The sequence below is a fragment of the Typopeltis vanoorti genome, chromosome 12 (assembly GCF_054136105.1).
Source record: "Typopeltis vanoorti isolate ZY-2024b chromosome 12, IOZ_Tvanoo_1.0, whole genome shotgun sequence".
In the NCBI taxonomy this organism is placed as follows: Eukaryota; Metazoa; Arthropoda; class Arachnida; order Uropygi; family Thelyphonidae; genus Typopeltis; species Typopeltis vanoorti.
In genome coordinates, this window is record NC_143560.1 from 42,897,501 (window position 1) to 42,924,180 (window position 26,680).

The 26,680-nt window shown below is 35.3% G+C and overlaps 1 protein-coding gene across 1 annotated transcript in view; it reads left to right on the forward strand.

The window, feature by feature from the left end:
- Rpn7 (regulatory particle non-ATPase 7) overlaps positions 1-26,680 on the forward strand; it is a 97,456-nt gene that overhangs the window by 13,848 nt on the left and 56,928 nt on the right. Inside the window, exons 3-5 of the mRNA XM_090401137.1 lie at positions 1,608-1,753; positions 11,760-11,979; positions 24,898-25,006. Of these exons, the coding sequence (XP_090257263.1) occupies positions 1,608-1,753; positions 11,760-11,979; positions 24,898-25,006 (475 nt within the window). The remainder of the gene's footprint in view (positions 1-1,607; positions 1,754-11,759; positions 11,980-24,897; positions 25,007-26,680) is intronic.

Here is a 26,680-nt window from a genome sequence, read left to right on the forward strand (position 1 = left end):
AATTCTTTTACTCATGATTAAAGGTTAGGAAAATAATTTAAAATAAAAAAAGTAAGGAAAACAATTGTACGAGATATGATCAGCAAAATGCTATGTAAAGCAGACGACATAAATTTGGAACATTGTGTACATGGAAATAGTGTAGTATGCCATTAAAAAATAACTTTGTAAAATGTTTCAAATCGGTAACTAAATTATTTCATCCTGGTGAGTGATTTTTTAAAATAGTTAGCCATAAAAAATGTATAGATCAAAAATTTTTTAAATCTGTAACATTTATTTTTAAGATGTATATAGGCTCACTAATCGAATTTGGGTTTCGAAAAAAAATGGCGCACCAATCGGGGGCACATTAATCGAGGGATTGCTGTAATATGCTCAGGATAGAGCCTGCATAGCTCAATCGGTATAGATGAAACCTTTTGGTCAGAAAGACCTGGGTTTGATTCCTGTCCATGACATGAGGAACCTTTATCTGGTCTATTTTGACTAAAGGTGAGTTAGCTAGCCTCATTAGAGAGTTTTTCATTCCTCAGAACCAGCAAAGTGGTCCTGTGAACACACATCTACAGACCCAAGACACTCTTTGAATAAGGATTAACCAACCTATTCCATAGGATTTTAACGTCAAATGTAGACTTACACAGTGAAGTGTGGGTCTGTTCTAAGTCATCCTCAGGATCCATTATAATTGAGAATTTCCCTCTGAAAATGTTGTATGTCAAAAACTATAAAATCTGTGAATCCTAATAGTTGTTTACTCTATTATGATACCAATGCAGACAGTTTTGTTATTAAAACAGTGAGTTCAGAAACAATGCCATTGCTGTCTTTTTTTGTTTTGTTTTGGGAGGGAGGGGAATTGGAAGGGGATTTCCATCTTAAAAGGTTTGAAAATTATAATAATTTTCCTTGGCATGCTGAAATTTAATGAAATCAGTATTTAGGATACTATTAAAAATTTGTTTCATTTTGACCGTTTTAATGGCAGAACAAAATTATGATCCCTCCATAGTTAATGATGGTGAAGAGATTGTGTGTGTGTGTGTGTGTGAGCATTGTGGGAAGGGGGAGATTGAAAATTCATAAACATATCACCCACTCTCCTGTCCATTGAGTGGCCTTGACAGTACCTCTTTTTCGGACTAGCTGTATTCTCACCATACTGTGAAAGTTAGTGGTAGTAGGATTATTTGCTTGTTGATCAGGTGCCTCCTTATACATCGTAAACAAATTTATTCATATTTTTGGTGATAAATGATTTTTGTGGTCCAGCGTGAGACTACTGTCATGTTTATTGGACGTACGAATGGACAACTTTTTATATGTTATGAAATTTACTACTTGAATGTTTTACTAAATTTCATACTCTAAACTCTGGATTATGTTAAATTATATGAAATCTTATAACATAGAATGAGATTATTTTATTTTTAGGATTATTAGTTACATTGAACACTAATAAATCTCATTGTTGCATATTGAGTTTTTTCTTATTTATGCACATATGTAATTTGGATGAGTAGAATTTTTTTTTTTTTTTCTGTAGATAGCACACAAAATTAATTATGGAGAACATATTAAATTATATTTTGCACTCCTTTTAGGAAGCTGCTTTGTCTGCTTTTCGTAAAACTCAAGATAAAACAGTATCCCTTGGTCATAGGTTAGATCTGTTATTCCATATTATTAGAATTGGTCTGTTTTATATGGATCATGATCTCATTACTCGAAACATTGACAAGGCAAAAAGGTAAGGCTTACCTTATTATGTGTTATGTAACATTTTATATTTAATTCACATTTTTAATGAGCACCTTTATTTGCAGCTATAAAACTTGGCATAAAAACTAACCTATTATATAATACAGCAACATTTGCTAATTTGAATGTTATATGCATTATATGGAATATTGCATATAATATTGGAAGTCAGTAATGATTTACATCATTACTAACTTCCTATCTACAATTTTCCTCCAAATCAGTCTGTTACTTGTCAAGACTCCAACATTATCAGATCTTATATTTCTATCGTCTAAGACACTTTGTACCGTATCAATCCACCTATATCTTGGTCTTCCTCTGGATCGTTTTCCTGCTAACCTGGCAGAGAACACTTGTTTTGCTAATCTTTCCTCTCCCATTCTGTTTAAGTGACCATACCACCTGAGATTAGCTCTGCTAATGCATTCTTGAATGCTGACAATGTCAAGTTCTTTCCTAATATCCTCGTTTTTAATATGATATATTAAAATTTAATATGACCTTCATACAATATCTATTACAACAGTTATTCAATTTAGTCAGGGAATCTTGCAAACTTGTAGCAGATTTATTTAGAAGTATAACATCGTCCACATAAAGCAAAGAGCTCACATTAACATCTCCAATTCTGATATCATGTTTAATACCACTTTCCTTCATAATGTGATCCATATAGATAATGAATAACAGAATAACATGTACATCCTTGTCTCACACCAGATTTAACATTAAACCAAGTTCCTGTACTTCCTTTAATTCTAACTGCTGACCTGCCTCAATTCTAACTGCTGACTTGCAACTCAAATAAAGACTAAGTATTGCTTGATATAATGCCCCATTGACACCATATAACTGTAGCGTATTAAATAGCTTCTCTCTTGGCACCTTGTCATATGCCTTTTCCAGATCGACAAAACTTAAATACAGATCTTTATTATATTCCCATGCTTTCTCAACTATTTGTTGTAAAGTGAAGATCTGATCCTGACAGCCTCTATTTGGCCTGAATCCAGCTTGTTCTTCACCAAGCTTTTCTTACACAATTCTTCTCAACCGTTTCTCAAGTATACTTGCATAGATCTTGCCAGGAACACTCAGTAGGGAAATACCTCTGTAATTCTCACATTTAGTTTTATTTCCCTTTTTATATATGGGTACTATTGGAGCTCTACTCCAGTCATCGGGAATTTGCCCTTCTGTCCAGGGCTTCTGAACTATGCAGTGCAGGTAATTTAAGACTTTTATACCACCATACTTCAGCATTTCTGGTCAAATATCATCTCCTGCTGCCATTCCACATTTCAAACCTTTGATGGCTTTTTCTACTTCAGGTATGGATATGTATTCCTGACTGTATGCCTGTTGAGTGCTTTTTACCACTGTGCTATCACTGCTTGTTTCATTTAGCAATTTTTCAAAGTAATTACTCCATACTTCAAGGATATCTTTTCTCCTGTTTTCATATCACCTTTATCATCTCTAATTCCATCTCTAATTCCAACACTCTTTCCTCCATTTCTAAGCTTCTTTAACAACCTCCAGAATATCTTACCACCTTCTTGATATTTATTTTCTATGTTCTTGCCAAAGTCCTCTCATGACTTTTGTTTAGCTAGTTTTACACGTTGTTTAGCTTTCTTACATTTGTCTCTGTATTCTCTAAGAGCACAAGCTGACTTATTTGCGAGGAACTTTTGATATGCTTTCTTCTTTTCCTTCACTGCCTCTTTAACTTCCTGTGTCCTCCATGGAGTTCTGATTTTTCTATCCTTGCAGACAACCTCACCACATGCCTCTCTGGCTGAATCAATCATGGTTTTCTTCAAAGCTTGCCACTGAATCTCCAAGGTTTGGTTCCTGTTCTCAAACTCTTTCATTTTTTCTTCAATAATCTTTGTGTATTTTAGTCTACAGTTCACATCTGAGAGCTGCTCAACTTTTATTCGCTTTAAAACTTTCTTATATTATTCTTTTCAATATGAAATTCAATTTTATCCTGCTCAAGACTAAATAGTGATCGCTTCCAATTTCAAATCCTCTGAACACTCTGGTGTCCTCCACCAGGGAGAAAACATCACTATCAACAATAACATAGTCAATGAGACTTTTCTTTTTCCTTGCCTCTTCTCTCCATGTGAATTTGTGCACATTTTTATGTTGGAACATGGTGTTAGTAATAACCAGTCCATGTCCTGAGCAGAAATCCAACAGGTATTTGCCATTATTATTAGCTTTGCTCTTTTCTCCAAATTTTCCCAAAATATTTTTGTATGTCTGACAATCATTTCCTACTCTGCTATTCAGATCACCAACAAGGACCAACTTTTCCTTTTTCATTGTGTCAGTTGCTTTTTCTAAAGCATCAAAAAATTCCTCCACTTCTACCTTAGTAGAACCTTTTGTGCGACCATAAGCACAAATAAGTCTCATTGTCCAATTCTACATTCTGATATTTGCCCACATCACTCTACTTGAGACTGCCTGCCATTCAAGAAGATTAGCCTCGTATTTTGTGTTGAATACTATGGCTACTCCTTCTTTTCCTTGATTGTCATTTCCTGAATATAACATTTTGTATTTGTTGCTCAGAAAGATTTCACGAGTTTTTGTCTTTTTTGTTTCAGTCACCCCTATTATGTCGATCTGGTACCTATCTAATTCTTCAGCTAGCTCCATTTCTTTTCCATTCAGGCTTCTTATGTTGATAGCACCGATCTTTAACTCTGGTGATGTTGAGTTGGGGTGTGCTTTCAGATTTGTTCCAGTTGCTGACGTTTTGCTGTTTGCCCTGGTTCCCTGGCGAAAACAACAGGGGCCTTATGTAACCGTGCGACGTCACACCTGGACGTTGCCCGGTTAAACAAGGCCCAATTGAAATTTTGTCATGTTGCACCATCATTTTCTATATTAGTTTAAGCCAATAAGAATACAATTTGGTCGGCTAAATCCCAAATTGCCAGCCCATCCTCGTTCATTCATTATCCAGGTAGATACCCAACAGGGTGCCCCACGAGAAGGTGAGTATTGGATATTGGGTCAGAAGCTCTGGTCGGTTCTCTGCATTCCTTTAAAGGCTATGTGGTGGTCTCCTCTCAGTTATACAGCTTTGACCCTTAAACACCCCAGCAGTGTAAGCAAAAAATCTTAATTTCCAGCATACTCCTTCACATGATGTATTTGATATGATAATCGAACATGAATATTTTATGACAAGTTTTCTATCAGCAGGTTTCTTCCAAATTGTTCTATCATTTGTCTGCTCTTGTTGGGTGATCAGCTCATGTATTTACATCTGAAGATTCCTTACTACATCGGTCTTTCCTGCTGTTTTTGCTTCATACACCCGTTTCTAATCTTTCATCTCTCATTCTATGTAACCACATCATCTTAAATTATGCTTATTACAAATTCTTTAAGGTTCTGTTCTGATATCTTTATTTTTGATAGGATTCTGGCATTGATTCACTTTAATGATTTTTATCTGAACTCTCAGATGCATATGCTAAAATAGGCTTCCCACTATACCAGCTTTGCTTACTTTGTTCTCTGTTACCATATTTAGTTTTTCCATGTTCACTAAAATTGGTCATTTAATTAATTATTTTTGTATTTTATTAATAATTTTCATTGGATGACTTGAACTGTAGCCGGTTTATTTAAGAGGTGGCACCATCTTCATAAAATAAAGAACTAAACTGAATATATCTTAATATCTTCATAAGGATATCTAGATGTCATCACCGATTTCTTTTACAGTACTCTTTGCTCCATTACTTGGTTGTTGTTGTTTTTTTTTTAGTAGCTTCCAAAACATATTGCACCTTCCTTAGATTTCTTCAGTTTTCTTACTAAAGTTTTCTCATTACTTTTGTTTTCCTACTTTTAAAACACAACCCAGCATGCTTATATTTTTTCATTGTATTTTCTAAGTGCATAAGCTCACTTGTTAGCCAGGAATTTTCAGTATATTTCTGTAATTTTTCAGAATTGGCTTTTTAACTTGAGTCCACCATGAGGTTCTGATTTTTCTTATATTTGTAGAATACTTCATCATATTCTTCCTTGCTGAATCAATATTTTCTTTTCTTTTCACCTGTTTTTATTTGGGTTCTTGTCTTCAAACTCTTTTGTTGTTTCTCCAGTGTATATTTCAGTTTACTATTCATCCCTGAAGCCACTCAACGTTTGATTCTTTTTTAAAACTTTTATTTATTTTTCTTTTTTGTTCAAAACTAAATGGAGATAACTCCTATTTGAAATTATCTGTATACTATAGTGTGTATCCTGATCCAGTGTGAAGAATTCACTGTCAGCAACAGTAATACACAAAGACTTTTTTCTTATGTATTCTTTCCATGCATAAAGAACTTATTCATATCTTTTGTTGAAGTATGGTATTAATAATGACTAGCATGTACCTGAATAGAATTCCAGCAGATCATTATTATTAGTTTTGTGTTTTTTTCTCTTTTCCAAAACATCTCTGTATATATGGAATTACTTTCCTGCTCTCCTAATTAGGCTGAGCAGGAAAGTAATTGCTACAGTCTGCCAGCTTTTCTTTATCTCAGCTATCCTTAAAAAAAAAACCCTTACTTCCCTGCTAGAACCTTTTGTAGGGGATAAATGTCATTATCCAATTTTTCATTTTGAAATTTGTCCATGGGGGTCACTTAAGGTTCAAAGATAGAGAACTGGTAGAAGATCTCCATATAGCTCTTTAAGGAATGAAGAGAACTGACCACAATTTCTGACCTAATGTCTGGTCCTCATCTTGTAGTGCAGTCTGTTTTGCAGGTATTTATCTGGATGATGAGTGAACAAGGTTGTACTGGCAGTTTGGGATTTAGCTGCCTTAATAGCATTCTGCATTGGCTAAAAGACAGTAGTGGCACAAGATGAGATGTCATGTTTTCTCTGGCATTGCTTGAATGGGACAAGGCTTCAGTGGTTTTTATCAGGAACCAAGATGAACAGTGAAAGGTGAGCTGTTGAAACAGATTCCCTCAACATCAGTAGAATTCAAGAGAGGTGCTATCAATTTAAGTATAAATAGATAAACCGTGGAACTGGAAGAATTGCAGAATTACCAAGTTCACCAAATTAGTGTTACTGAAGCAAAGAAAACAAAAACAAGTGAGATTCTTCTAAATAACTACTAGGTGTTTTATTCAGGCAATCATAATCAGATAAAGGAAGGGGTATATATGATATTGACCACTAAATATGAAGATAATCTTCTTGAATGACAGGTAATATCAAGTAGTGATATGGGCAAACATCACATTGGGAAATTTAGACAGTGAGACATATTTGAATGTGTCGTCCCATAGAAGGTGCTACTAAGGAAGAAATGGAAATTTTTTTTTTGTTGTATTGGGGAGGAGGGAGATTCATGAAAGTTGTGTTTGTGTGTGTGGTTAAGAAAGGAATGAATGTTTTGTGAATATTTAGAGGCTGTGGAGAGGCAGGAAAAGCAAAGTTAATAAGTACCTGTTATATTTCTGTTTAGGATATACACTAGTCATTACTAATACCATGTTCCAGCATGGTATTAGACATGCACAAATTCTTGTGGATAGAAAACATAAGCAATAAGAAGTCTCATCAATTCTATTATTGTTAACAATGATATATTCACTCTGGTTCAGGACACATAGGTATATGAGATTTGAAATGCAAACAAGGACACTATTTAGATTTGAACAGAATAAAAATAAATTCAAGAAAAAATGAGAGTTGAAAACAAGAATTGAGCTGTGTAGATTCACTTGCAGACCTTGAAGAGAACTTCTCCATGTGGGCACATGTTTATGGTGGAGAGGACCCCAAGTATGATGGTATTACTAGTCCTTTTCATTCTTAACCTTTTTGTATGCTTTTCTTCCTGTATTCTTTGCTTTACTTCTGAATCTCTTTTACTATCCTATCTTCCATACCACCATCACTAGAATCCAACACTTTACTGCTGTGTTTGCTGTGGAATGCCACCTGTGGACATCCAGAAAGTGGAATCCTAGTAGGCTCTCAGTACTTTCTGGATGGCCACAGGTGGTCATTATTTGTCAGAATGAATAATTTTTTATCTTTGTATCAGGGCCCTCGTCAAATCTCAGCCAAGTTCAGAAACCATTGGAACATCAAAAGAAAACCAAAATAAGAAATGGAAAACATCAAAGACAGCAACAAGTACACTATTTTTCTTAATCCTATGTTCAACAGACTGGCATCCACTAAAATGTCACAATCTTCATCCAGAAGAGTTTGCAGGATCCCTAAAATTAATCAAGAAATTCCATTCAGGAGACATTGTTGAAGTAGTAACATGCAGCACATGGGGGGGGGTGTATCAATCTCAGTCACTCTTCTTCACACAAAACTTACTTTTCTAGAGCCATATTGGATTGGGACTCTCTCGATGTTCTAGATGAGGAGATCTGCTTTCATTTGAAAGCTCAAGTGGTGGCATCCATAAGGAGAATCTTCATATGTAAGGATTGTTACATGGATTCCACCAGAAACCACCATCACCACAATCTGTGGAAGCAAGTTATCTCAACCTGCTGAGTTAGGCTATACATCCTAAACCCATTGCACTGCTTTAAATGCAGAAGTATGGTCATTCTCAGACTTTCCGTTATGGCTCTGCCATCTCTACTCACTGTGACAGTAAAAATCATTGGAACAAAGATTGTAAGTGAAAAACATCAAAATGCCCCAGTTGTGAGAGAGAGGACCTAGGCTACTCTCAAATATGCCACTGGAAGGATGAAAAGAAGACACCAACAATTAAGACTCAGCAGAACAGAGCATCTCTTATCAGGAGGAAAAGAAGCTGTATCCAGTTAGTAAACTCTCATCCTAAGAAGTTAGCTGTAAGAAAGTATCAACAATGACTTTAACCTGCATGTCTGTCCCATCTTCTCATAACTATAAGATCTTTGAACAGTACAATATTGCTGTCTCTTTAGACCTGATAATAGAGAAAAATCAATATGGGCTCATTCTCAATGAGACATCAAAAATGGTTTTGCTAAATGAGGATGTACTACTAAAAAAATAATGGAAAGTGTACTATAGAGAATCAAGGATATGCCTCCAGATCCATTAAGAGATAAAATAGATTAAAAAATAATAATAATAATCATAATCAATCTCTGTTCCCCCACAAGAACTAATAATGTAAACAACTAATGTACCTAGTGCTCTAGAGGGAGTCTGATTTGAAGTGGATATCTTGGATATTTTTCTTGTGGGAGAAGAAATGGACATTGCCATCCACAATTCTTCAGGGAAAAAAAAAATTTTTTAAATCCAAGTCCAATAAAAACAAGACCTAATTACATTGGAAGTCAGATAGCACCATCAAAATTAATAAATCTACAGTATGAGCTCTACAGTATTATAAGAATTGTTTGTATTCTGTTAAAACATAGATGCCAGCTCTCTTGCAGAAACATAAACTGATGTGATTTTGTCTGTAAAAAAATGCACTGCTTGGAAAGAAGTCAACACACATTCCATGGGCAAGGTAAATCTTGCCGTGTAATGAATCATGTTTATAGCCTGTATAAATTGGACGAATATGATGCTCCCAAGTCAGTGCAACTGTAAGAAAGTATCAACAATGATTTAACCTGCATGTCTGTCCCATCTTCTCGTAACTATTAGATCTTTGAACAGTACAATATTGATGTCTCTTGAGAGCTGATGAGCTCATTGGGAACGAGCCCATATTGATTTTTCTGTGCAATGGCTGCGAGAAGGGAATTGAAGTTTGAAAGAGGTGTTGTGATAGGATGGCGTATTGCAGGCATATGAGTTCAGCAAATTGTTGACAAATTAAGCCATCCCAGGTCAACAAACAGTGATACTGCACTGAGATGGAACTTCATGGAGTCAACTGCAAGTGCTACATGCAGTAGACGTCGCACCACACTTGGTGAATGTGACTGTAGGGTGCAACAAAGGATAACATGTAAAAACCACCATTTGTCATCTGACATGTTGAATGTGGAGTTCCAGGAATCAACTAGAACATGAATCTGCACAAAAATATTCAGAACCGAGGCTCACAATATGGGTTTCCATGGTAGGACTGCAATATGCAAGCCCCACATTACCCAAACCAACATGCAGCATCATCTTCAATGGTGCAAAGAGTGTACAGTGGGAGGAAGCTTGGAAAGCTGTTTTATGGAGTGACAAATCACATTATACCCTCTACTGAGGAAATGGATGGGTGAGTAACTGCAACCATGAGATTCAGAGGTGGTGGTATGATGGTATGGTTCTGTTTTTCCTGGTTTGGACTCAGATCTCTGTGGTGTCACGAACATTGAACTCCAAAAGATATCTTAACATTCTGGACAACACAATGCTTCATACTTCGTGGCTCTCTTGGAATGGGACCATTGTCTCTTTTAGCAAGACAGTGTACCTTGTCATACTGCTACTGTAACTGCATTGTTTGTGACATGAACGTCACCACACTTGAATGGCCTCCACAGAGTCCTGATCTCAACCCTATTGAACATCTGTGTGATGAATTGGAGTGTTAGGTGAGATCAAGGGAATTTCTGCCTGACAACAGTCCAAGACCTCATTGTATGCCTGCAGAAGAATGGTTCAAAATTCTCATTGATTGCTATTGTACTGTTGTGGAAAATATGCCTCATAGGATTGCTGCAGTCATTGGGGTAAAAGGAGGTCTACATCTTATTAAGGTGGGTGCCATGGCTGTTTGTTCCTCACATTGTGGTGTCTGTTGACTTTTTTCCAAGCAGTGTATATGAAGCTCGAGGATGATATGGCATTACAAAATCAGCCATCATTCTCAAGGATAGATGTTCAAATATGGGTGAAGTTGCTAGGAGATCTGGTGAGGCTCCATGTAATGAAGCAGTTGGTTGATGAACTTTTTTGATTATTTTAGAGACTATTGAAGTCAAAGCAATAGGGTGATAGTTTAATAGTTGACTTTTATCTCCCTTTTTGTAAACAGGCTTTATAAAAGCGTGCTTCCATGCTGTTAGCTAGATGCCAGATGATTATGACAGTGTGAAAAGACTATACAAGATGAGTATTGGTTCTAGAACATGAGCTTTTAGTACAACTGGAGGATTACCATAAAGTCCAGAAGGATTTTTCTGGACTTGATTTATCCTTCTGGCAAAGATTTCAGAGGAGGCATACTGAATAGTTTTTGGAATAGTGGTAGGATGTCTGTCTTACCTTTATGAGATGTTACCATTGTACCATCTAGAGTGAAATGGAAACACAGCAGAAATTGCATCCCACAGCCTTGGTGAGGGGTGACCAGATGGACTCAGTGTCATCACACCTGCACAGGAGTGCCTAGACTTAGTTCAATGCATAGCCTGAGACTGCACTTCCTGGAAGCTGTTATATTCAAGACTCCTTCCAGGCACTACCTGGCAAAGTGAGCAGCATGATTATTCTCCAGTGGATTGGGAATCATCTTGAAAAGTTATCAACAGGTGGAAATTTCTTTACTACTGTGACCTCAAATGGAGGAGGTATTGGCTATAGTTAAATGATTACAATGCAGAGAGCATGAACCAGGAAGCCTTTACCCACACTGCATGTAAAAAGGGAGGAACAAACTGGAGACTACTCTAGAGACAAAACATGGCAAACGCCATTTGATGCCTCTAGTAAGCAGGGCACTAGGTGATGAAAGACATCTACCACCTAGAAATATAAGAATTATCATTATTCATGTCAACTGCTGCAGCATTTATATGCATAAACAACTGTGGTCTCTTCAGATTTTGAGTGGTAGTTAGAATCTTTATAAAATTAATTTGTAGCTGTTTTAGTTTAAATTAGACAGAAAAAGTTTGCAGAAAAACTTTTTGGATGATTTTTCTCGCATGACTGTTATATACTTAAAGAAGTTTCAAGTTGGTGATTTCAAGAAATAATTATATTATTAAACACTGTAATCATACATTTTAATTATTTTGTAGCCTTATTGAAGAAGGTGGTGACTGGGATCGACGCAATAGGCTCAAAGTATACCAGGGGGTATACTGCATGGCAATTAGAGATTTCAAAAGTGCTGCTACTTACTTCCTGGATACTGTTTCCACATTTACAAGTTATGAATTAATGGATTATCGCACATTTGTAACCTACACTGTATTGTGTAGCATGATTTCTTTGCCTCGTGTTGATTTAAGGGAAAAGGTGAGCTAATATTTTTGTGGATAATATTTAACATAATGTAGAGTAATAATATTCCATGTTTTAAGATGAATTTTGAAAACTGCTAAGTGTCTTCATCTGTTCACAAGTTAACCTGAGCTCTATCCTGGATTGAGTTTACTAAAATTTGGTATATGAATTCTGGCAAAAATTTGTTGAGCCCCTCTGAATTTTCATTTCAGTCAGTGCATTTTTATGCTACAAAGGGATGTAATGTGTCAGAATTATATATTGTATTAATAAAATGTGGGATTTAGTTGAAATTCTGAAATGTGTCCAGATGGGTCTTTTTTATTGGCAAAATATATGAATTCATTATCAGTTTCCTGATGTGTATCCTCAAGGAGTGAACAAGCTACTACATGATTCAGTTTACATTATTATTAATCTGTGAAATTTTTCCCCAAATTAGTTTATTACTTATAAGGACTCCAGTATTGTCATGTCTAATATTTCAGTCTGCTAGGGAAATTTTGATTAAATCAATCCACCTATATTTTGGTCTTCCTCTGGGTCTTTTTCATGCTATCTTGGCATCAAACACCTGTTTTGCTAATCTTTCCTTTCCCATTCGGTTTATGGGATTTCACGCCATCTTAGATTAGCTCTGCTCAAACATTCTAGTAACTGCCATTTCATTGTGAAATGGCCAGCCCATCTTTGTTTGTTCAATACCAGTTGGATATGTTCTAAGATGGCACACCACATGAAGGTAAGGATTAAACATTAGGTTAGAAGCCCCTAGTTAGTTCTCCACATTACTGAAAGGCAATATGGAGGTCTCCTCCAGGTAACAGGGTTACCCTCAAGTAAAAATTAAATGCATTATTAATATGGTAGAAAATATGGACAGTTTAAATATTTCAAATAATTAGCATGTTGGATACTAGCACTAGATGTGTGGAAGATTCAAGAAGCTTGTTAATATTTTTGACTGTAGATTCTACTTTTTTTTTGAAATACACATATGAAGAGAGGATGGTCGAGGAAAGATATATTTGGAGGAAAGTGAGTGAATTGCTGATGCTATTTTTATGAATGCTGATTGTAGAAATGTGAAAATGCAAGAAACTGAATGATTGTGAAACAGAGTGGAGAGAGAATGTAGAGTGAATCCTCAATAAATAGGTTATTAACTTATCGCTCTCTTCTCACTGAGTATCTAGAATTTAAGGAGCTTTTAGCATAGTTCCAGATGTGGAAGTGTATTGGATATGTTTGTGATTTGTGTGAAATTAAATTATTCATTAAGTTACTCTGATTGTATGCATGAATCTCTTTCCCACCTTCTTTCAAATATAATGTCATAGTGGCCATAATTATGCAGCTATTATTGGACTTTTAATTTTAATTAAAGTAAAAGTCCAATGTGACAAGTACTGCATGTAATGAGCCATGTAAAAGTTTGAAGAAGTTCATGTGGTCCAGGACATTTGATTAGGTCTGACACAAAAGCCTACATGCTAAGCTATCTTATAGTTTGCCTTCCACTGTTTGCATTTGGACTAACATCCCCCCCCCCCCGTAGTTATTTGCTATATAATTATGGAGTTTCATGACTTCCTTTCTTCAGATTTCTGATCTATGCCAGAGTACTTTAAAATTACATATATTTTGCCTATTCTGTACCTTCCTGTATATAAATAGCCCTTTCTCTCACTTACTTCAAGTCTTATCTGTAGTTTTGCTTATGATAGCACTTCTTTTTCTCTTTTATTGAAAAACTGTACTGTTCAAATATCCCAAACAGGTTCCTCTATAATTAATGCCTTAAATGTCAAACTCCTTGCAATTGTAGTGGGATGAAGACAACCATGCCAACTTTAGTGCCACCAAATTTGTGTGAAATGACAGAAAAATCATAGTATTAGAATGCATATAAGATGAGTAAACTATATATTTTATTTCAGAAAATAATGTGTTTAAAAAAAAAAATAATAATAATGTATAATATTGAGTGTATAATAGCAAAGTGCATGCCAGAGGTTGTGTGGCTAACATTTGGAATTGTAAAATAAAGTAATGCAAACTGACAGAATTATGCATTAAAAAAAAAAAAAAAAACGCTTTTCCCACACTTCTGACATGAACTAGCATCTAGTCCTCCATTTTTGACTATGCTTTTTTGTTTTTAAAAAAAAAATGTAACATCATATGTTATTTCCAATCATTCTTCTTAATAGATAAATCAGTTTCCTATAAATATTTGATAAATTTTTTTTCACTTTTTGTTAACAGCATATGTCTAGGTCCTGTCTTAAGACTATGTCTAAAGTTGGATGGTTGGTTGTTTAGTGGATTTATTATATTCTGTAGATTGCATGTGGTCTCAGGGCAGTTTGATATGTGGAAATAAAAATCCAGTTTTCCAAGAGGAGGAACTCTAGAATTGCTGCAATTGGTTGGTCAAGTGGATGTTGTCTCTTTACCATCCTACAGACTATGGGTTTGAATCTTGTATGACAAGAATATTTGTGTATGTCTAGGTGGTAAATGATTGTCATTGTCTGTGTGATACTCACTTGTTTATTAGAGATGGTCTCTAAGCTACAGGTTTACAATTTTTCATGGACAGCGTTCCCATTAAAAAAACAACTGAGATTTAAGTAAAGGACATTGTTTATGACTGAACTATGGGAGCACATATATTTAGGGTATTCCTTGCCTGGAAATTTAGAAAGAAAAAGAAAGAAATCCACAACAGCAAGCATAATTTATGCCAAAAGACAAAGAATGTTGGTCATTATTGGGCTTTCAGTTTGGTGTAATGAGTACTTTAGAATTTGATGATGTCTAAGTATTGCCACCAAATTGAAGATTTAAAATTTGTTGATGTGAGGAAACGTTTTTTCAAAGTTTTCCATGAATAAATTGGTAAATGGAGGAGACAGGGGCTGCCCATTGCAAGGCCACATAGCTGCTTGAAAATTTTTTCATTCCATCTGAAATAGAGTAGAGACAGTGTTTGAAAAGTTGAGAGGTATCAAGAGAGAACAGATCAGCTATAAGTTTCAGAACTTCCTGTACAGGAACATTGGGAAACAAAGAAATACTATCTAGACAAGCTAGTATGTCATAAGAGATGAAGAAAAATTTAATCAAGAATTACAAACTCTACTCCAACTGCTATTCTCTAATCCTGCTCCACAACAAAATCCTGACATTCACTACAGGACTTCAGTTTCCATCTCTGACATTGGTAGACTTTCTATCAATATTGCTAGCCTCCTCAAAGCTCATAACATCAGGGTGGCTTTCAAGTCTATTTTGACTGTATGAGGTTTAATTCATTCACCTAAATACTACGACCTGTTCTACAAACATCCTATAGTCTGTCCACAGTTCAGATAACCATAGCTGGAAGAGTTCCAAGAAGAGTCAATTCATGTTGAAGGGGAGAAAAGAATAAGGGATGTACAAATTTGTCACCAACACAATAAATCACATGCTTTATACGTAAAATTTTTCAACTGTTATACAAGCAAAACAGTTATCACTTTAAAAACTAGAATGTTCATAAAATAAAAGCTAATTTTTCAATGTGTAATAATAAACACTCATCCCACAAAATGGATTGATTACCCTATTATAGGAATGGATTCGTCTTCTTCTGTTGTGTGCAGAAGGTCAAGGGTTCTCTCCTTTGTGGCCAGACTATAGAGGTCTATAATATTCCATGCTCTTGTGGTCTTTCCTACATCAGCCAGACATCTACAAGTTTTTGAAACTATGGTCATCTTTTCACAAGGCACGCAGAGTAAGGATTAATCCTGTGTGATATTTGGAAATCACTTTCCATATGTCGTGCTTCATCTTTTCAGCCAGCTATTGAAAGTTTTTTCACTTGGTTATACTATAAATTAAAGATGCCAAGCAATTATATTCTTGGTTTCATCCTTTATCCAAGTGTAAGCAAACAAGGTTTGCACATGAAGTTTCTTCACAACTGGGCTACTTGTATATTGAGGCTAATGATTTCACATCAGTTGTCTTACTATCCCATAATGATGCAACACACATATCCTTACAGACATGTATAATGCTATGCACTATTGGGAAGGCCACTACCCAGACTGGTTTAGATTTTTATTGAAGTCTCATCACTGAGAGCCAGACCCAGAATTGATACCAAGGTTGAATAATGCAGAAGTCATTTCCATATACAAGTAGTCAAAAGGTGTCGCACCTTATTACTAAAATACTCTGGATTAAAAATAGATTAGGTTAGGAGTAATCTCTGAGATCACTCAGAGTTTTTGGAGAGGGATTCCTGCACTTAAACGTACCTTGATAAAGTGGCTCTTCCTGTAATGCATTGCATTATGGGATACTAAGGCAATTGATGTGAAGTCATTTGCCTCTATATACAAGTAGCCCCAATCATGAAGTTACTATACATGCAAACCTGTTTTGCTTATACTTGGATAAAGGACGAAACCAAGAATATAATTTCTTGGCATCTTTAATTTATAGTCAGCTATCTGCATACAATGTGCTGAGCAATAGGTTACCCATGCCACATTCCATGTGGTTTCATTTCAGCATATGTTATAACATTTTCTATGTGATTTGTTTTTCAGTAATGTTATAGTTCATGTTTGCATTTATTTTTGTTTTTTTTACCCAGAATAAGCTACAACTATTAGTGGTGAAACTAATATCGTATTTACAACCAAATAAAACCCAGTTTATTTTATAATTATAAACTTATATTTAATTTTTGTAAAGATTCTTCTAACATCTTCTAGTAGCTTATCAGTTATAGGAGAAAGCTGTGTAATATATTGGGTTAGTAAATGTGTATGGAATGGTCATGTGCTTGTGAAGTAAGGTTTTCATGTCAAAACACAGGGTGTTTTGGATGTGAACTGTTTTTCGAAGGATTTAACTGTCTGTTCAAGCTACAGTTGACCCTCGAACAATGCTGGTTTGAACTGTGCAGGTCCACTTATATGCAGATTTTTTTTTCAATAATTATATTGGAAACATTTTTGGAGATTTGCAGCAAAATTGCAGATGAACCACATATCCTAGAAATGTCAAAAAAATTAAGAAAAAGTCAGGTATATCATGGATGCATAAAATATATGTAGATACCAGTCTATTTTATCATTTACTACCATAAAATATACACAATCTAAAACGTTAAAATTTATCAAAACTTACGCAAGCAAAACGCAAACATACATGGTGCCATTTGCAGTTGAGAGATATAAACAAATGTAATGATGCAGTATTAAATCATAACTGCATGAAATTAACTGTTAATTAATTAAATTTAATTACTTAATTAGCATAAATATAAAGTTATAATTGATTCATTAGTGTATAGACTAGGCTACCGTGAAGTAATCATATCAATTACACTAAGCTAACATAAGCTACTGCTACTTCTTCATTATCAATGTATGAGTCGTTATACCTGTAAATAAATATAAATTTCTTTTTCACGTTATCTTTTCATTTTTGATCCCTAGTGTTAGTAATATGTATAACATCTACAGTTTTTTATCACATAAGATACACTGCCTTATAATAAGATAATAAGGCAATGAGTGTTCTCTTCAAGAACACTCACTGCCTTTGTTAATTTCTTTAAGGTCACATGGTGGTCAGCATTCATAATGAAGAATTTATGGAGATACAACACACGTGTCTCCATAAATCTTCACTATGAATGCTTTTTTTTGTCAATGTTCACTGAAGGGAACATTTTAAACAGCTTGAGTGGAACACAACTACTAGTGATTTACTCACCAGCAGTTGAGTAAATCAGTTCTTTGCCTCTTTGGAAGAAGTTGAATATACCATGAAGTGTTTGACATTGAACAGAGTTGTTGCTCCTTATAGTATTCCTGCTGAGATTTTCTAAGGTGTAGAAATTAAATACCAGCTTCATATTCTGTTGATTCGTGTTTGGAATATAGCAGATATCTACTAAATTTAAAGATCTCGTAATTCCATCTTTAAAAAAGGTAACTCACACCAGCAATTATCAGGATGTCATACTGCAGCCAATTGATGAAAAAAGTCTTTGCATTCTTTAATAATAAATTTAGTTTAATCCTTTATCCAAGTGTAAGCAAACAAAGTTTGCTCCTGAAGTATCTTCAGGACTGAGGCAACTCGTGGTAAAGGTGGACCATGCTCTCATCACTACTTGTCTTATTATCTCCCATAATGCAAAGCACATCCCATGGAACACTTAAGAAAGTTTTTGATGCATGGCAATGCCAAGAGCATTGTGAATTAAAATAACCACTCCTTGTAGTCTGTTGATTCAATGAAAGCCTTTGACTCCATTAACTTGGAAAGCTATGGAAAATTTTATCAAAGAAAGCTTCCCACTAAAATTCATTTCTGTTTTCAGATTCTTCCACATGACACGAAGTTTGATATTCAGCGGTGGCCATTCAGGAGATCCATTCAGAGTGAAAATGGACAAGAAGCACTGATGATTGCCAATCTGAGTGAAGATAAAGTTTTCATTGAAACTATCTTATTGATGGAAAACTTCTCCAGAAGGTTATTGCATCTTCTGGAGAAGGGAAACTTTTTTAACCTTCATAGACTGCAATCTAAAACAGACATCACAATATCTTACATAGAACTTCTTATGTTTGATAGCTTAATTTTCTCTCATTCTGAAACCAAATTTCAAATCAATCACATTTTTAAAGAATTATCCAGTTTAAGAATCAAAAAGATTCCAGGATTAACCATAGAGTAGCCCTGAAAAATATCAACCGTTTCGCCTATCTCTGTAGTCATATCGGAGTGCTTAAGGGTCAAAGCTGCATAACTCAGAGGAGACCTCCACATAGCCTTTAAAGGAATGCAGAGAACTCACCAGGGCTTCTGACCTAATGTCCAATCATCACCTTCTCGTGGTGCACCCTGTTGGGTATCTACCTGGATACTGAATGAATAAGGATGGGCGCAATTTGGGATATAGCCGACTAAATTGTATTCTTATTGGCTTAAACCAAAATGCAAAATGATGGTACAACATGACAAAATTTCATGCCGGCTGGGGCATCGCCCGGTTAAACAAAGCCCCCGTTGTTTTCGCCAGGGAACCAGGGCAAACAGCGAAAAGTCAGCAACTGGAACAAATCTGAAAGCACACCCCAACTCAACATCACCAGAGTTAAAGATCGGTACTATCAACATAAGAAGCCTGAATGACAAAGAAATGGAGCTAGCTGAGGAATTAGATAAGTACCAGATCGACATAATAGATGACTGAAACAAAAAAGACAAAAACTGGTGAAATCTTTCTGTGCAATAAATACAAAATGTTATATTCAGGAAATGACAATCAAGGAAAAGAAGGAGTAGCCATAATATTCAACACAAAATACGAGGCTAATCTTCTTGAATGGCAGGCAGTCTCAAGTAGAGTGATGTGGGCAAATATCAGAATGGGGAATTGGACAATGAGACTTATTTGTGCCTATGGTCCCATAGAAGGATCTACTAAGGCAGAAGTGGAGGAATTTTTTGATGCTTTAGAAAAAGCAACTGACACAATGAAGAAGGAAAAGTTGGTCCTTGTTGGAGATCTAAATAGCAGAGTAGGAAGTGATTGTCAGACATACAAAAATATTTTGGGAAAATTTGGAGAAAAGAGCAAAGCTAATAATAATTGCAAATACCTGTTGGATTTCTGCTCAGAACATGGACTGGTTATTACTAACACCATGTTCCAACATAAAAATGTGCACAAATTCACATGGAGAGAAGAGGCAAGGAAAAAGAAAAGTCTCATTGACTATGTTATTGTTGATAGTGGTGTTTTCTCCTTGGTGCAGGACACCAGAGTGTTCAGAGGATTTGAAATTGGAAGTGATCACTATTTAGTCTTGAGCAGGATAAAATTGAATTTCATATTGAAAAGAATAACATGTAAGAAAGTTTTAAAGCGAATAAAAGTTGAGCAGCTCTCAGATGTGAACTGTAGACTAAAATACACAAACATTATTGAAGAAAAAATGAAAGAGTTTGAGAACAGGAACCAAACCTTGGAGATTCAGTGGCAAGCCTTGAAGAAAACCCTGATTGATTAAGCCAAAGAGGCATGTGGTGAGGTTGTCTGCAAGGATAGAAAAATCAGAACTCCATGGTAAACACAGGAAGTTAAAGAGGCAGTGAAGGAAAAGAAGAAAGCATATTAAAAGTTCCTGGCAAATAAGTTATTATGCTCTTAGAGAATACAGAGACAAATGTAAGAAAGCAAAATACTGTGTAAAACTAGCTAAATAAAAGTCATAAGAGGGCTTTGGCAAGAACATAGAAAATAAATATCAAGAAGGTGGTAAGATATTCCATAGGTTGTTGAAGAAGCTTAGAAATGGAGGAAAGAGTGCTGTAAAAGGAGTTAGAGATGATAAAGGTGACATGAAAACGCTAGAAAAAGATATCCTTGAAGTATGGAGTAATTACTTTGAAAAAAATGCTAAATGAAACAAGCAGTGATAGCACGGTGGTAAAAAACACTCAACAGGTATACAGTCAGGAATACATATCCATACTTGAAGTAGAAAAAGCCATCAAAGGCTTGAAATTTGGAAAGGCAGCAGAAGTAGATGATATTTGACCAGAAATGCTGAAATATGGTGGTATAAAAGTCTTACAGCGGCTGCACTGCATAGGTCAGGAAGCCTGGACAGAGGAACGAATTCCCGATGATTGGAGTAGAGCTCTAATAGTATCCATATATAAAAAGGGAAATAAAACTGAATGTAAGAATTACAGAGCTATTTCCCTACTGAGTGTTCCTGGCAAGATCTATGCAAGTATACTTGAGAAATGGTTGAGAAGAATTGTGGAAGAAAAGGTTGGTGAAGAACAAGCTGGATTCAGGTCAAATAGAGGCTGTCAGGATCAGATTTTCACTTTACGACAAATAGTCGAGAAAGCATGGGAATATAACAGAGATCTGTATTTAAGTTTTGTCGATTTGGAAAAGGCATATGACAAGGTGCTAAGAGAGAGAGATGCTATTCAATACGCTACAGTTATATGGTGTCAATGGGGCATTATATCAAGCAATACTTAGTCTTTATTTGAGTTGTAAGTCAGCAGTTAGAATTGAAGGGAGTACAGGAAGATTGTTTAATGTTAAATCTGGTGTGAAACAAGGATGCACATTGTCCCCTCTGCTATTCATTATCTACATGGATCACATTATGAAGGAAAGTGGTATTGAGCGTGATATCAAAATTAGAGGTGTTAATGTCAGCTCTTTGCTTTATGCGGACGATGTTATACTTCTAAATAAATCTGCTACAAGTTTGCAAGATTCCCTGACTAAATTGAATAACTGTTGTAATAGATATTGTATGAAGGTCAGCATTAAAAAGACAAAGACAATGAAAATAGGTAGAATTGTTGAAAATGTCAACTGTGTTTTGAACGGGAAATCTGTTGAACAAGTAAAACATTTCAGCTACTTAGGCACGATTTTTAGTGAAGTAGGTAAATTAAATATGGAAATAGACAACAGAATCAACAAAGTTGGTATGGTAGGAAGTCAATTGAATAAATTCATATGGAATAAGAGAGAAATAAGTTGGAACACTAAATTGGCTGTATACAAGACAGTGTTCAAACCAGTTTTAACTTATGGATCTGAGAGCTGGATCAGAAGTAAAATACTTGACCAAAGACTAGAGACCGCAGATATGAGAGTCCTGAGAAAGATTAGAGGCATGAACAGATGGCATCAGTGGCAATATCATATTAAAAATTAGGATATTAGGAAAGAACTTGACATTGTCAGCATCCAGGAATTCGTTAGCAGAGCTAATCTCTGGTGGTATGGTCACTTAAACAGAATGGACGAGGAAAGATTAGCAAAACAAGTGTTCTCTGCCAGGTTGGCAGCAAAAGACCCAGAGGAAGACCAAGATATAGGTGGATTGATTACGGTACAAAGTGCCTTAGACGATAGCAATATAAGATCTGATAATGTTGGAGTCTTGACAAGTAACATACTGATTTGGAGGAAAATTGTAGATAGGAAGTTAGTAATGATGTAAATTTTTCATGTAGTACTATCATGTCCTGTATACCCCTTGAAGGTACACGTGTCAGGAATTTGATGATGATGATTGTAGTAATATCTTAGAAAACTGATATTCATTGTCGTGTGAAGTGCACTATGTGAGAAAACTATTACTAACATTGAGTTTGCTGTATCCTTATGATTCGTGCCCAAGTTTTGAGTTGGTGATATCAAGCATGAGCATATATGGATTGGTGGTGAAAGAAGGAGGAGTCTGTTAACAAGTTTCTTGAAAAACTTCCTAGTTGTTTTCATTTGGAAAAAAAGTGTGGGGGGATTGCTGCTGTTTCAAATAACAGAAGTAAATTGGAATCCATATAGGAATGGAAAATTTCATTTCTCACTCTGGTCAAATTCCCCAACCCACATCATAAAGTTATCAAAAACCTGAAATGTGAAAAGTAGCCCGAGTAGATGATATTTGACCAGAAATGCTCAAATATGGGTGTATAAATATTTTACAATGTCTACTCTGCAGATAATTCAAAAGTCTTGGTCAGAGGGTTGAATTCCAATGATTGGAGTACAGCTCTCATATCATCAATCTGTAAAAATGGGAATAAAACTAAATGTTAGAATTACAAAGAAATTCCCTGCTGATTGTTCTTGATAAAATTTGTGCAAGCATACACGATCAAAGGCTAAGACAAATTGTGGAAGAGAAACTTGGAGAACATGCTGGATTCATTCTAAATAGAGGTTGTCGTGACAGGAATATAATAAGGATCTGTACTTAAGTTTTGTAGATCTGGAAAAGAGCAAAGTACTAAGAGAAAAGTTATTTGAAATGCTACAATTATTTGTTGTAAATGGGAGACTATTCATCTTGGTTGCTTGTAGTTCTTCGATTTTCAATCCCACCATCTTCTCCACAGTCTTCCTGTACTTCTCTTTGATATTGAGTTTTTTACTTTCTTTGCCCACTTGTTATCCTACATTCTTTCTGTATGATTTTTCCATTCTTCTTTCTGTCTTTGGATCCAGTCGTTTATTGGCTTTATCTTTATACTTTTCTTTGATTTGTGAGTTTTTCGTGTTGTTTAATATTTGTTAAACCTTAAATTTTTCTTAGTGTTATCATCTCAGTGGTTTCATTGATTTGTCTAATTTTTGTGGTTGCTGCTTCATGAAAGACTCAACGTATGGTACATTAGTATTGTGTGCAGGTTAAGAATTTTTCTATTTTTTATTACTGTTATGCTTTTTATATTTAATTTTAATTTTACATAATTTAGATAAAAATTACTGTTTGTCTCTATTAAAAGTGGGGAAAACTCAAAGATACAGGACTATATCTGTATGCATTCCATGGTTGTGATTAGAGTGGACCATATTCCCAAGTGTACATTCATGACTTAATTCTTTTTAACGGTATTAACAACACCAAGCAATTTAATCAAAAGATGTTTTATTAACTGCTTATATTATAGAAACTATAGAAATATCAGGGAAGATAATTCTAGAACATAGAAAAGGAAGATAATTCTTCCTTTTCTATGTTCTTCCTGGAAGAACATAAAAAATACATTCGCTACTATTATTATGGCAAGTCAGGACTGGCAGACCACGCTTTGGACACTCCTTCGCATAGGATTAGATGGAAGAAAATGAATGTGCTATTTAGAAGTTGTTACAGTTCTGAAAAATTATTTTTTGAGCCAGCAATGGCTTTGAAGAATTCTCCTAACCCGAACAAGTATGGTTGCATTAATTTGCTAAAAATTTGGGAGACTGTCATCCTAAGAGCAACTCTCACATAGCTGTAATGTTTTTGTAACATTAGAGGGTGCCAAAAATAGGACTAGATCTTTTGTCCACTGCAGTTGTATTGTTTTACTTACTCACTGTTGCGTGTACAAGTGTGTGTTGTGCTCTGATGATGCTAATTTGAAATTCAGCAAAATATAAGCAGTTAATAAAACATCTTTTGATTAAATTGTTTGGTGGTGTTAATACCGTTTTAAAAAAATTAAGTCACGAATTACCGTCAACACCTAAGCTTATCTGTTAGACCCAAGTTTACATATTCACATGTATTTTATGTATTCTTATATATGATTTTGTTTCTCTGAGCATGGCAACATTGAATTGATATTAAATTTAAGGCAGATGTTTTCAAATTCATATTAATTTCCAGGTTCTGTGAATATAATAAATTTAGTTTAATCCTTTATCCAAGTGTGAGCAAACAAAGTTTGCACCTGAAAGTATCTTCAGGAATGGGGTAAGGTGGTATACAACACCAGGGCAACTCCTTGCAAAGGTGGAGCAAGATAACATCACTCCTATCTCATTATCTCCCATAATGCAAAACACATCTCCTTGTAGATATGTCTAATGTTATGCATTAAGGGAAGGGCCACTAACCAGACTAGTTCCGACCTTTATTGAGGTCTCTTCAGTGGGAGCCAGGCCCAAGTGGAGATACCAGCCAGAAGCATTAGCAAGGTTATCTCAACCTGTAGGAGTTGCCAAATGGTGTGCCACCTTTTTAATAAATTACTCTGGATTTAGAGAAAGATGTTGAAAGTTTATATTTTACTTGGTTAGAATATAATAAATTTAGTTTAATCCTTTATCCAAGTGTGAGCAAACAATGTTTGCACCTGAAAGTATCTTCAGGACTGGGGTAAGGTGGTACAACACTGGTGTTGTACCACCTTACCCCAATCCTGAAGATACTTTCAGGTGCAAACGTTGTTTGCTCACACTTGGATAAAGGATTAAACTAAATTTATTATATTCTAACCAAGTAAAAAAGAAACTTTCAACTTCTGTGAATATATTCTGCTTGCACGGTGTTTTTTTTAACTTTGTTTCTTATGTTATAGGTAGTTAAAGGCTCTGAAATTTTGGAAGTACTTCATAGTGCTCCTAATATTCATGAATATTTATTTTCACTTTACAACTGTCAGTATGCTCTGTTCTTCCAGCAGTTAGGTGAGTAGACTTTCAGAAAATTTTCTTCTTGTATTTCCCTAATTTGTGTTTATTTTACTTTGCTTTTTCTTTTAAGGTTACACAGTGGTCAGTATTCATAGCGAAGAATTTATACAGACACAGCACATGTGTCTTGAACATCAAATGTTACTTTCCTAATGTTAAGTAAAGTAATTATTCTAACATGCATGTTGTGTCTCCATAAATTCTTCACTATGAGTATTGTGCTTTGTGTTTGAAATTAGTTGATTTTACATTTTCACCCTGCTGGTGTGGTGTGAAGTGCCACAGCACAAGAGGAGGATATTCATATAGGCTGCAGAATGTTTGAACCAAAGGTAGAAACATTAGATGTTTCATTGCACTTTTTGCCCTGTTTCTCAGATGAAGGTACTTGGAACATCTAAAAATTAGCTATATGTGATTCAGTTGTGGCAAATTGATTATATGTTACCTTACAGTTGGGACACCTGAAATTATCAAGTGTGCATGTGTATATTATAATAATACTGGTAAGTAAATTATATTATTATTATTATCATTATCATCATCAGACCTCCATGGAGTCAAGAGAGTCATCACTGGAGTTCCCACTCTCACACGCACAGTTCATCATACCTTGACTTAAATACATTCATTGTTTTTGTGCTCATTACACTTTCAGGCAATGCATTCCAATCACCCACTGCTCTCCATGTGAAAACTATTGTTCACACCCTCTTTATACAACTTCCAGGAATGGCCTCTTGTTCTTCCCCTGTCTCCAAACATTCTATGAAAAATATCACTCACATTAATCTGATAATTACCCCTTACCAACTTATGTCTCAGTATGTCCTACCCTCTTCCTTTCTATCCACTGGACTTTGTGATTTGCATTCTTTCAGTTTGTCTTCATATTCCACATACCAGAAACCAACTTAGTCAATCATCTCTGAACTCTCTTCAACAACTCATTATCCTTTTGAAAACCAGGTGACCAAATCTGTGCACAGTGATCCACATGCAGTCTGATCAAAGCAGTGCAATCAAAAAATACAAACTTCTACACATCGGTGTTCTCTGTATCATTTCCATAATCTGCTGTGCTATCCTCACAATTTAGCAAAATGTTTCAAAATTTCAAGTCCCTCTCCACCATAACCTCAGATCTTTCACTCCTCCACTTTCTTTAAGATATCCCCACCAATCCTCTACTCTGCATCTCATCTTTGCTTCCCAAATTTCAAACCTTAACTTTACTACATTAAACTGACATCCTCACACATGCTCATTCAGACAGTCTATTCAAGTCTTCTTGCTAGGCTATAACATCTGCTCTACTTCTCATAACTCTCTAAAACTTTGCATCATCTACAACAACTCTATATGACAATTTAAGCTTCTTCCAATGTCATTTACATACAAAATAAACAATAATGGCCCTGAAACAAATCCAATGCACTGATCTACTCTCCAATCCCCCATCTGTTCCATTTTACAATTACTTTTATTTTACAATTGTAATTACTCCATACTTCAAGGATATCTTTTTCTCCTGTTTTCATTTCACCTTTATCATCTTTAACTCCTTTTACTGCACACTCTTTCCCCATTTCTAAACTTCTTCAACAACCTCCAGAATATTTTGCCACCTTCTTGATATTTATTTTCATTTATCTCTGTATTCTCTAA